The sequence below is a fragment of the Dipodomys merriami genome, unplaced genomic scaffold (genome assembly GCF_024711535.1).
Source record: "Dipodomys merriami isolate MVZ:Mamm:240054 unplaced genomic scaffold, mDipMer1.0.p SCAF_69, whole genome shotgun sequence".
NCBI classification, from domain to species: Eukaryota; Metazoa; Chordata; class Mammalia; order Rodentia; family Heteromyidae; genus Dipodomys; species Dipodomys merriami.
Genome location: NW_027206279.1, coordinates 4,584,860 through 4,597,028, shown reverse-complemented (window position 1 = coordinate 4,597,028; position 12,169 = coordinate 4,584,860). Strand labels below are relative to the sequence as shown.

The 12,169-nt window shown below is 53.4% G+C and overlaps 1 protein-coding gene across 1 annotated transcript; it reads right to left on the bottom strand.

Moving 5' to 3' along the window:
• Positions 1–9,741: 9,741 nt before the first annotated feature.
• Positions 9,742–11,694, bottom strand: Chst14 (carbohydrate sulfotransferase 14). Its single transcript, XM_070005799.1, has one exon. It carries the CDS (start codon positions 11,594–11,596, stop codon positions 10,508–10,510), a length of 1,089 nt encoding a protein of 362 aa, XP_069861900.1. The 5' UTR covers positions 11,597–11,694; the 3' UTR covers positions 9,742–10,507.
• Between the last annotated feature and the right edge of the window lie 475 nt (positions 11,695–12,169).

The following is a 12,169-nucleotide window of genomic DNA, read 5'->3' as shown; positions in this document are numbered from 1 at the left end:
TCTGGTCCCCCTTAACCTATCAGAAGCAAATGCATATTTAGAAGAAACTTGCTGTTCAAGGCGTGGCTAGGTCCTGTGGAGAATAGAAAGAAATCAAGGATTCATTGTGCCCGTTTGCCCTTTAACATCATATGCAATTCCACACATATTTATATGACAACTTGGGTATGAAGCCATCTCTCCAATGTATTCAGCGGGCAAGTTGTCAAGAAAGGCTAAGAAGAAGCAAAGCCGGGCGCTGGTGGCTCACACCTGTCATGACCTATTCAGGAGGCTGAGATCTGAGGATCATGGTTTGAAGCCAGCCTGGGTAGGACAGTGTAGGTCCTTGAGACCCTTATCTCCAGCTCATTAGCCAAAAGCTGGACAGAGAATATGGCTCATGTGGTAGAGTTTTAGCCTTAAGGAAACCAAACGAGAAAGAGCACGAAGCTTTGAGTTCAAGCCCCAGTACCAACAAATGCATACACATGTGCACGTACGCACACACAAATAAATACTAAATGCCTAACTGCTCTTTTACCCATTGGTTACACAGGATGCCAAGACCAGGAGAGAGAAAATCACCCGGGGCCTGAACCACAAGAAGAAAAACCTGCTGACCAGAACATTAGCACTGAAGGACTATGGGAAGGAGAAGCAAACTTTCACTATGTAAAACCCCTGAAAGGCTGGTGTCACCCCAACTAAAACAAAAATCCTTTCAAGGTTTGTGTTTTTGTGGAATCTTAAGTTTAATATGGAATGTGGATCCCTCCTCCATCTGAGCTACATCAGCTGCTTCCCAAGGTACCCTTTAGCCGACCATTCTGTTTTATTTAAGCATTTAGTGTCCTGTATGAAGAAGAATCTAAGGGAAACTTCTTAGACAAAGCTGAAAGAGGACAGCCAAGATATCAAGGAGAAAAAGAAGATTCCCACATTATCTAGGTGGATTGGTTGGCATGTCAAAGCATCAGTTTAGGTTGTTTTTTTGTTTTGTTTTGTTTTGATTGGTCGTGGCGCTTGAACTCTGGGCCTGGGCACTGTCCCTGTGCTCTTCAGCTCAAGGCAAGCATTCTACCGATTGAGCCACAGCACCTACTCCAGCTTTTTCTGTATATGTGGTACTGAGGAATCGAACCCAGGGTTTCATGCATGCTAGGCAAGCACACTACCACTAAGCCACCTTCCCAGCCCAAGGTGAAGTTGTGCAAGAGACACATTCATGGAGGGTGGCTCTGAACACTTGTAATGATCTAGGCTTTGGTGCGAATCGGTATTTGCAACAGTTGAAAAGCACTAGACTGGACTATTGTCTGAGAGGCAGCGAGCTCTCTAAGCCGGCTGAATCAGCCCCACCTGGGGCTGGGAGGGGATCAAAGTTCACCTGCCAGCTAGCCCCGCACAGGGATTCAATCTCCACCCAACAGGAGAGGAAGAAGCAAAGAGATAGGGGACACCTGTAACCCCGCCGCCCAGCAGACTGAAGCAGGGGAGGGGGGTCCCCAGAGGTTGAGACCACCTTCCACTACCTGGTGACATTTAGCCAGAGCTCCATCTCCAACCACCACCATACCACCTCCCCGCCTCACCATGTTTTCAATGATCGGGAACAGTCTTTAAATAAATTCAATATATTCACACCGAGGCTTCCCTCATTACTTGAAAAAGATGAAAATATACAGCCATAGTCCCCCCCCCCCAACCGCCGCATTAAAACTCACCTTTAGTTAGGTGCCAGTGGCTCATGTCTGTAATACTAGCTGTTCCTGCAGCTGAGATCCCAGGATTGAGGTTCAAAGCCAGCCAGAACAAACAGAAGAGGCTCTAATCTCTTAACTACCAAAAAGCCGGAAGTGGAGGCATGGCTCAAGTGGTAGGTGGGCACCTGGGGCTTGTACACGTGTGCGCATGCGCACACACATACACATACATACACCAAAGCAAAGCAAAGCAAAGCACGTAATTGAAAAAGCAAAGCTTCATTCTACATCAGACCCTGTCCAAGTGTTGGTCTCAGTGATAAGAAGGAATATTATGAGAGAAATTACCATAGCAAAAATAAATCTGGTGTATAGGCCTCCAGAGCTGTGTTGAACAATTGAAATATAATGGGAAGATGGCTCAGTGGTAGAGTGTTTGCCTAGAATGCATGAAGCCCTGAGTTTGATTCCTCAATAGAAAAAAACAAAAAACAACCCCCCCCCCAAAAAAACAAACAGAAGTGATGCTGTGGCTCAAGTGGTAGAGTGCTAGCCTTGAACAAAATCAAAAGCTCAGGAACAGTGCCCAGGACCTGAGTTCAAGCCCCAGGACTGGCAAAAATAAACAAAAAAACTATAATAGAGGGTGCATATGTAATTCGTGTGTGTGCACGTGTGTGTGTGTGTGTGTGTGTGTATGAGTGCTGGGGCTTGAACTCAGAACCTGAGGGCTGTTTCTTAGCTTTTCTTCTGAACCATTTCTTAGCTTTCCCACTCCACCATTTGAGCCACCTCTTCCCTTTTGGCTTTGTGATGACCCATTGGAGAGTCTCATATACTTTCCTGCCTGTGGCTGGCTTGAGCAGTGATCCTCAGACCTCAGCCTCCTGAGTAGCTGGGATTACAGGCCTGTGCCACTGTTGCCAGGCTCTCTGCTTCATCTCTGAAGCCAACATAGTTTTGTCATCTTCCAAGAGTAACGGGAATGATGACACAACCAGCCACAGAGCAAACCCGGAAATGTCTCAAACACTTTGAACCGCACAGTTCCATTGTGGGACTCTCCCCCACGACCTGGGGGGACATAGGAATGCCTGTCAGCCTCCCCTTCTTCGGAGTGTCCCCAGGCAGGACCGGGGATGGCCACAGCTTCAGGCCAGCCTGCAGCATGGTCACCTGACCCCTTCCCCGGGGCCAGTAACACAGTGTGTTTGACCACGCTGAAAGAAATAAGCAAATAAGCTATGAGGTTGGAGTGTGGAACCCACAAGAAGAAATAAGTTGTGCTCAGACATGCGACTGTCCTGTCCCCCCAGTTAATGCTTTAATTTGGAGAAATGGCTGTAGGAGAGCTAGGTCCTCAAAGATGGATACATAACCATCATTCAATCAGCCAATATCCATCAAATGCCTGCCTATAGAGCAGTGGTGGTTCTGGATGCTGGGGACACAGTAGTTAGAAAGAAAGGTAGACTTGCTGCTTCTGCTGACCCTCTCTCCGAGCCCAGGATGTAGATAGAAATCCGATACAAAATCACCACGGGCTGGGCACTGGTGGCTCACGCATGTCATCCTAGCTACTCAGGAGGCTGAGATCTGAGGATCTCAGTTCAAAGCCAGCCCGGGCAGGAAGGTCAGTGAGACTCTTATCTCCAATAAACTGCCAGAAAACCAGAAGTGGCGCTGTGGCGCAAAGTAGTAGAGCTCTAGCCTTGAGCTGAAGAGCTGAGGGACAGCGCCCAGAACCAGAGTTCAAGCCCCACCACTGACCAAAACAAAAAAAGCTCAGATACAGTGCCCAGGCCTTGAATTCAAGCTCCAGGATAGCCCCCAACCCTGAAACACACACACACACACACACACACACACACACACACACACACACACACACACACACACACACACACACACACACAAAGTCAGGCTCTGAAGAGTCCAAAAATCTAATTGGTAGAAGATGCTGCCTTTAACTTCAAGCAGGAGCTCTCCGTAAGGAGAGGAGGGTTGGGCTGGGTGGACACTGTCCAAAGGGACTGAGGAATGTTCCATGCACAAGCTAGACTAGAGTTGGCCCAGACTCAAAAAACCTGGCTAGAGCTGGCCGAGCCGCGCTCCAGCCTCTCAGGGGCTGCGGTGGCAGCTGCCGCTGGCTGTCATGAAGGCCGGGCGCGGGCCGTGGGCCGTTCCTTTTTTGGCAGCCAACGTCTAGATCATTAAGAAGAAAATAGTGCACAGAGCCGGGCAGAGTGACACACACCCAGAATCCCAGGACTTGGGAGGCTCTTATTGTTGAACAGGTAACATTTCCAGGACTTGCAATATGGACATCTTTGCACTAGAGTTCACTGAAGCTTCTGGGCACTGGTGGCTCACACCTGTCATCCTAGGGACTCAGGAGGCTGAGATCGGAGGATTGGGGCTCAAAGTTAGCCTACGCAGCTGGGGGGGAGGTCTGGTCGTGGGGCCTGAACTCTGGACCTGGGCACTGTCCCTCAGTTCTTCAGCTCAAGGCTAGCGTTCTACCACTTGAGCCACAGTACCACTTCCGGCTTTTTTCTTTTTGCTTATGTGGTACTGAGGAATCGAACCCAGGGCCTCATGCATGCAAGGCGAACGCTCTACCACTGAGCCACTTTCCCAGCCCCTAAAATTCTTATCTCAAAGAAACTATTCAGAAAAAGCTGGAAGTGGTGCCGTAGCTCAAGTGGTAGAGTGCTAGCCTTGAGCACAGAGAGGCTCAGGGACAGTGCCCAGGCCCTGAGCTCAAGCCCCAGGACTGGCCAAAAAAAAAAAAAAAAAAAAAAAGGAAAGAAAAAGAAAAAAAGAATTTACTATAGCAAATGTAGGCAACAATGCCCAATAGGAAATGTACTCATTACCTTGCTCATGTAACTGTAACCCCTCTGTACAGCATTTTTACAATAAAAAAGTACCAAAAAAAGAGAATTTACTGTAGCAAATGTAATTTTTTTCACTCTAAAAGTAGTCATCTACAAACACACACACACACACACACACACACACACACACACACACACACACGAAAGCAGAATTGGTGCCTTCTCCCCCTTCATGAATCAGGGACTGATTTTGGTATGATTGCTGCATATATATATATATATATATATATATATATATATATATATATATATATATATATATATTATAGCTCCAACAAGATAGATGGTCTTCATTTCAGGGTGTGTACCGCTAAATCTAAACAGTAAAGACAATTATTGACGCAGGCCCTTGTTAGCTGCTTCATCTGCTAGGAACAAGAAACGGCAGGAAAACAGCGCAGGCAATGACGGTTATGTGCAACGAAATTCCTGCCACACCGCATGTGTTAGCACCTGGCTCTCGCCTCTCAGACAGCCCTAAGCCACCTGAAAACCAAGAGGCAAACATTAACTGACAAATACAATCTGTCAGGCCAAGGGGAAAGGGAGATGGGAACAGAGGCTAAAATTCTCAGCTTTGATACTGGATGTCAGAAGCAGGCATCTGAGTCACTCTGGATCTCAGAGTTCAGCTTTTGAGTCTTTGGAAGACTGATAGCATTCACTTGGTGCGGAGGGGAAATCTGTACATTTTTCTGATGCGCTTGCATATGCCAAACATCTAACCTTATTTCTTGACACCTGAAGTCTCCTATTTTATCATACATCTCCTCCCCCTGAAAGAAGGGGATCCTAAGAAAGTTGAAATAGGTGTCAGGAGAACGGGGAAGGTTTAGAATATTCCAGTGGTTCAGAAAGTGAGGCAGGGATGCTAAACGAGGTAGCTAAGATAGCCAGACACTTGCACGGTGTTTGTTCCCAGCCTTGAGTGTTAACAGAGGGTTTTCGGAGCTGGTTCTTTGACAGTGACAGCCGTCTGCAGTGTTTGTTTCTCATTCCTTAACTCCTTGTTGAGTTTAAGAATGACACACAAGGAGCTGGGCGCCAGTAGCTCATGCCTGACATCCTAGCTACTCAGGAGGCTGAGATCTGAGGATCAGAGTTCAAAGCCAGCCCTGGCAGGAAAGTCTGTGAGACTCTTATCTCCAATAAACCACCAGAAAAGCGGAAGAGGTGCTGTGACTCAAATGGTAGAGCATTTGCCTTGAGCTGAAGAGCTGAGGGACAGTGCCCAGGCCCAGAGTTCAAGCCCCACAACAAAGAAAGAAAGAAAGAAAGAAAGAAAGAAAGAAAGAAAGGAAGAAAGAAAGGAAGGGAGAAAGGAAGGAAAGAAAGGAAGGAAGGAAGGAAGGAAGGAAGGAAGGAAGGAAGGAAAAGACACAAGGCTAGCTGGCTGAAATTACCTGCTTCCTGCCACAGCTGGACTGTCTCTGACATGCAGCTGTAGTTAATCTTAACATGTTGTGTGCTTGAAATGTGCTAAGAGTTGATCTGAAGTGTTCTTCCTACATACATAAAGGTTTAGTGTGTGTTGATTAAATACACGCAGCTTTTCTTTATCAGTTCTGGGGCTTGAACTCAGAGCCTGGAAGCCATCCTGGGGCTCTTCTGCTCAAGGCGAGCATCCTACCACTTTGAGTCACAGTGGCAGTTCTGGTTGTCTGGAGATTACAGTCTCAGGGAGTCAAGCCTAGCCATTCAGGAGACTGAGATCTGAGGCTCACAGGTTGAAGCTAGCTGGAGCAGAAAAGTCTGTGAAACTCTTACCTCCAATAAACTGCTCAGAAAAAGCCAGAAGCTTCCTGGGCTGCTTTTGAACGATGAGCTTCAGATCTCAGCCTCCTGAGTAGTTAGGATTACAGCAGTGAGCCACCAACACCCAGCTTAAACCTTGATAGATCTTTGGGGGATTCTCTGCAGGAGAATAAGGTGTAGCTTGGGCTAACTGGGTATGGGGATGTAGTCGGTTTCCAGAAGAACCACGGGGAAGAGGGGGGGGGGGCTGGGGCCGACCCCCAGCCTGGGATGGCCACACACAAACAGAAAGGCCCCCCCCCCCACAGGATGCAGGAAAAGTGACCAATTTCAATCACAAAACCCCCTCACAGGGGGTGCCAGTCCCTCTACCTGGGAATGCAAATGCTGTAGCCCTCCAGGTGTGTGGAGGCTTCCGGAAGCCTGTTTGGGCCTGAAGGAAAGTGGGGGAGACCCACCGTGAGTTGGGGGGGTGCGGCCAGCTGGGGGCTGTGCAGTCAGTACCAGGTTGCTGGGTTCTGATTCTCCCAGGCTGCTCCAGTGTCTTCTCATTTCAGCGCCTTCTCTTTGCTAGGCCCTGCTGGGGCCAAGCCCCAACCCTTTATTTGCTTCTGTTATTATTTATTTTTTTGGTTAGTCAGCAGTGTGAGCGCGGGAGCTCACAGTTGTTCACCAAAACACCTTCTCCCGACATTCAGAAGTTCCCACCAGCTGCATTTTCCGAAGGAATTAAGGCAGGGGTGGGGAACCAATCGACATTTGGCAAAGAAACCCTCTGGAGGGCTGGGGATGTGGCTTAGCGGTAGAGTGCTCGCCTAGCGTGTGTGAAGCCCCGGGTTTAATTCCTCAGTACCACATACACAGAAAAAGCTGGAAGTGGTGTGGTGCTGTGGTTCAAAGTGGTAGAGCAAAAGAAGCTCAAGGACAGTGCCCAGGCCCTGAGTTCAAACACCAGGACTGGCCAAACAAAAAGAGAAGTCCAAGAAGTGGATAAAGTAGTGATGCACACATGTATTCACATCTGGCAGAATCATGAATAGAATACCTGCTTACCAAGCACAAAGCCCTTTGTTGCTCAGCATGGCAGAAATAAATAAATACTAAACAAATTAAACAATAGCTGGGGGCTGGGAAGGTGGCTCAGTGGTAGAGCGCTTGCCTTGGATGCCTGAGGCCCAGGGTTCAATTCCTCAGCACCACGTAAGCAAAAAGGAAAAAGCCAGAGTGGCACTGTGGCTCAAGTGGTAGAGCGCTAGCCTTGAGCTGAAGAGCTGAGAGACAGCGCCCAGGCCCAGAGTTCAGGCCCCAGGACAGGACCCCAAAATAAAAATAAATAAATAAAACAATAGCTTCTCTGCCTTTTTTTTGTTGTTGATGATCATGGGGCTTGAACTCTGGGCCTGGGCACTGTCCCTGTGCTCTTCAGCTCAAGGCGAGCGCTCTGCCACTTGAGCCACAGCACCACTTCAGTTTTCTAGTGGTTTATTGTAGATAAGAGTCTCACGGATGTTCCCGCCCAAGCTGGCTTTGAACTGCGATCCTCAGATCTCAGCCTCCTGAGTAGCTAGGATTACAGGCGTCAGCCACCGGCGCCTGGTGCTTCTCTGCCTTTTGGATAAAGAACTTCCACAGAAGCGCAGGGCTGAGACCCAGCCAGCACACTGGGGCTGTGTGTGTATATATGTGTATATATGCCCTCCCCCACCACTGGGAGAGGCATCTCCCTTCTGGAGAGGTGAGGTCGTCTCCCGGGAAGAGCCCTCATTCCAAGTGTGGCTCCCAGACCAGAAAGAAGGGCCGGCTGGGCACTGGTGGCTCACACTTGTATTCCTAGCTACTGGAGTCTGAGATGAGAGGATCATGGATGGAAGCCAGTGTGGACAGGAAAGGCCATGAGACTCTGACCTCCAATTAACCACCTAAAAACTGGAAGTAGGGCTGAGGCTCCAGGTGGTAGAGCACTAGCCTTCAGCAAGAAAGTTCAGGGACAGCACCCAGGCCCTGAGTTCAAGCCCCATGACCAACAAAAAACAAAAAAAAGAAGGAAGGGCCCTAAAGTGTCTGCTTCTACACACGCCGACCCCCCCATGAGGAGGAGGAGAGGAGGAGACCCCAGAATGTAAAAACCTTTGCTGTTTAGGCTACCGGCCATATGGAAACCTCCAGATCGAGAAGGCCCCAGCCAGTCACGTGCCCGCCCCCTCCACCTACCCTTTGGCTGGAAAGGGCTGAAATGTCGTTGGGTTGCTAGGCAACAAGATAGAATTCAATGACTGTACCCAGAGAATTGTTATACTCTCAACAGTGTGTGACGTGTGATGTGTGTGCGTGTGTGTGTGCGTGTGTGTGTGATATGATACATCACTTCCTTCAGAGTTCTAGAAGGGTTGGGGAGATAAAAATTCAATTTCTAGTGACCTGACGGAGTCAGACAGGGCTGGCTCGGGAGGCCAGGGCTCACTGCCAAGAGCAGGTTAGATAGGGGTGTCTCCTTCCCTGAGCAGTCCTCTCTTTACCCCGCCAAGGTCCTTGCAGAACCTGCTCTCCCACCGGGTGCTGGTGGCTCACACCTGTAATCTTAGGGAGGCTGTGATCTGTGATCTGAGGACCTGCAGTTGGAAGCCAACCCAGGCAAGAAAGTCCATGGGACTCTTTTTTTTTTTTTTCTCCCCCCTACAGTCCTGGGGACCGAACTCAGGGCCTGGGCGCTGTCCCTGAGCTTCTTTTGCTCAAGGCTAGCACTCTACCACTCCAGTGACAGTGCCACTTCCGGCCTTTTCTGTGTATGTGGTGCTGAGGAATCAAACCCAGGGCCTCATGCATGCTAAGCAAGCGCTCTACTATTAAGCCACCTTCCCAGCCCTGTTACTTCCTTCTCTGAGCTAGAATAGCCATCTGTAAGACCGAACAGATGAGCCCTCAGGCAGGCACCAGGCTCTTCCTTGGATTAAGTGGTAGATACAACATAGGCCCAACTCTGTGAGTGATGGCTTCTGAGTGCCAGGAAGCTCCTAGAAAGAACTGACCTGTTAGCAGCCCTTTCCTTGTTAATTCTCAGTTCCAGGAAATGAACTTCCCTAGTATACTGACCCCTTTTTTTTAAATCTGAAAATACAGTGGGGGCTTCTTCACTCAAGAAATAGTCTGGCAGGGCACCAATGGCTCATACCTGTAATCCTAGCTACTCAGGAGGCTAAGAGCTGAGGATAGTGGTTCAAAGCCAGCCCATGCAGGAAAGTCCATGAGAATTTTTTTTTGTCTGTTGTGGGGCTTGAACTCTAGGCTTAGGTGCTGTCCTTGAGCTCTTCAGCTCAGAAGCCGCCACAGAGCGGAAGGTGTGGTACTGACCCACACTTGCTGGGCTCACCGCAGCTCAGCGGAGGGAATCACAGACAGCTCACTTCGTATACAAAACAGCTTTATTAAAACTTCAGCTATTAGAGGTGAAAAACAGCCCTCCCCAGGATCCTATCAGAAAGTATAAATTTTAAATAAATGCATTAGAAAAGTGATAGCTGAGAAGAAGAGCCACAGTCACAGTGGTCTGGTCTTGCAGGGGAAGGAAGGAGGCTCTGGGCAAGAGACTCCCAGAGCTCTAGGGAGAGGCTGGGCCCCGAGGGTCTTTGGATTCCTGCTGGGCTGGTTCCTGGAGCAAACTAGGCCCAGGGCCCTGCTCACTTCCATTTTCCTTTCCTAGGAAAACATGGAAAAGTAGCAAGTGGAGGCACTTTGGAGTGTGGAGCAGAAAAGCACAGCAGAGACTTAGAAGGCACCGGCCTGGCCTGCACATTCACTCCCGTCCTGAGGCATCTGGGGTGCATACAAGAGGGGTCCCAGCCAACGGGTCCCCGAGCCCCAGCCAGGACTCCCGGGACCAAGCGGGTTGGATCGGGTGCCTCAAGTCCTGCAGCAGGAGGCCTGAAGCCTGTGTTTTTGGATGAGATAGATGAATACCTCGCTAACCAACTAAGGGTCCTAGGGAACCAAGATCACAGGACCCCACCAAGAGACACCCCTGCTCTCTCTGGACAAGGAACTCTGGCGGGGTGGGGGGTGGGGGGGCGATGCCTGTCATCTAGCTCTCTGGAGACCTTGGAGAAGCCCCAGCCCCCCCCTCCAGAACCAGGGGTTCCCAGTCCCCCCTCTCCCCAACCCCAGTCGTGGTGGTCACTGGCGGCAGGCCTCCCGGGTGACATTGGGCAGCGGGTAGGCGAAGAGCGAGAAGTCCAGGATGTACTTGGGCAGCACGTCGTGCAGCAGGGCGCGCGGGGCGCTGCACAGGTGGTAGTGCAGGCTCTCGGGGCTGGCGGGCCGGTACCAGGCCTGGCGCGCGGGGAAGCGCACGTGGGGCGGCGCCCGCACGCGCTCCAGCACGTGGTTGGCGTCGGCCTCCAGGCGCTCGTAGGAGCCCACGAAGTCGTAGCGCACGGCGCAGGGCTGGCACAGGTGGTAGACGGGCATCCAGTGCTCGTTCATGCGCTCGGGGTCCTCGTCCGCCAGGTAGCGCAGGAACTCGGGGAAGGTGACGTCGTCGCCCGCGGGGTCGGGCCCGGCGCCCGGCCGGTAGCGGCGCACGATCTCCGCCCCGTAGCGGCGCTGGTACTCGGGGATCTCGCCGAACTTGTTGCGGTAGGCGGACAGCAGGCGCTCGGCGGGGTCGCGCACGAACAGGAACTTGAAGTAGTGGCGCAGGCGGTGGCGGATCTGGTCGGGCCGCAGGTCGGCCAGGAACACCAGGTCGGCGCGGTGGTCCATCTTGAGGCGCGCGTCCACGCTGCCCAGCGCGCCCGCCAGCACCTTCAGCACGCGCTTCCAGTTGGAGCAGGCCACCTTGGGCACGTAGCAGTACAGGAAGCGGTAGCGGTCGCTCACCAGGACGTGGCGGAGCAGCGTGCGCCGCGGCCCGGCCGGCAGGTCCCAGGGGTCCCGCGGCATGCCCGGCTGCCCGCACACCGCCCGCAGCGTCCGGTTCCGGACGTCGCGCCGCACCCGCAGCTCCCCGTCCCCGTCCCCCGGGCCCGGCGCCCCGCGGCGGCCCGGCGGGTGCAGGGGAGGCGGCTTCATCTCCGCCAGGATGCCGCGCTCGATCATCAGCAGCAGCCCGCTGGACGCCACGATCACCGCGAACATCAGCATGGACGGCAGCAGCAGGGGCGGCGGGGCCGCCGCCGCCCGGCCCCGAGCCCGCCGCGCCGCCCGGCCCGGGGGCTCGGTGCCGTCCGGGGCGGCCAGCGGGGCCAGCGGGCGGGGGAACATGGCGCTGGGCCGGGCCGCGAGGGAACGGGGGGGGGGGGGCCGCGGAGTCCCGGGAGGGGGTCGCGAGGACGGCGGGGCGGGCCTGGCGGCGGCGGCGGCGGGCGGGCGCGGCCGGGGCCCCGGGCCGGATGTCCCGCCCGCCCCGCTCCCCAGTCCCGGCCCGCCTCGACACGGGCGCGGGGCGGGCCCACGCCGGGGGGCGGGGAGAGGGGCGGGTGCCCCGGCCGCGGACAAAAGCCGCCTCCGGCTGCCGCGCCGGGCCCCCCAGGCCGCTCCGTCCCCGGCGAGCCCGCGCCCGCCCGCGCCGCTGGCCCAGGGCTCCGCCGTGACCCCGGGGAGGGAGCCGCCCCCCGGCGGGCGGGAGGCCCGGCCGGGCCCGGGCAGCCTGTGAGCCGCGGGCCGGGCATCCACGCGCGCGGAGGCGCAGCCCGGGCGCGGGCAGGTGCCGGCCGTGCGGGCTCGGCGTCTCCCACCGCCCCGCAGCCCGGGGCCTGGGAAGCCGGTGCGGCTGGCATGGTCTAAGACGCTCGCTTCTTCCTTGCCAGCCCTGGGGCTTGAACTCAGGGCCGGGGC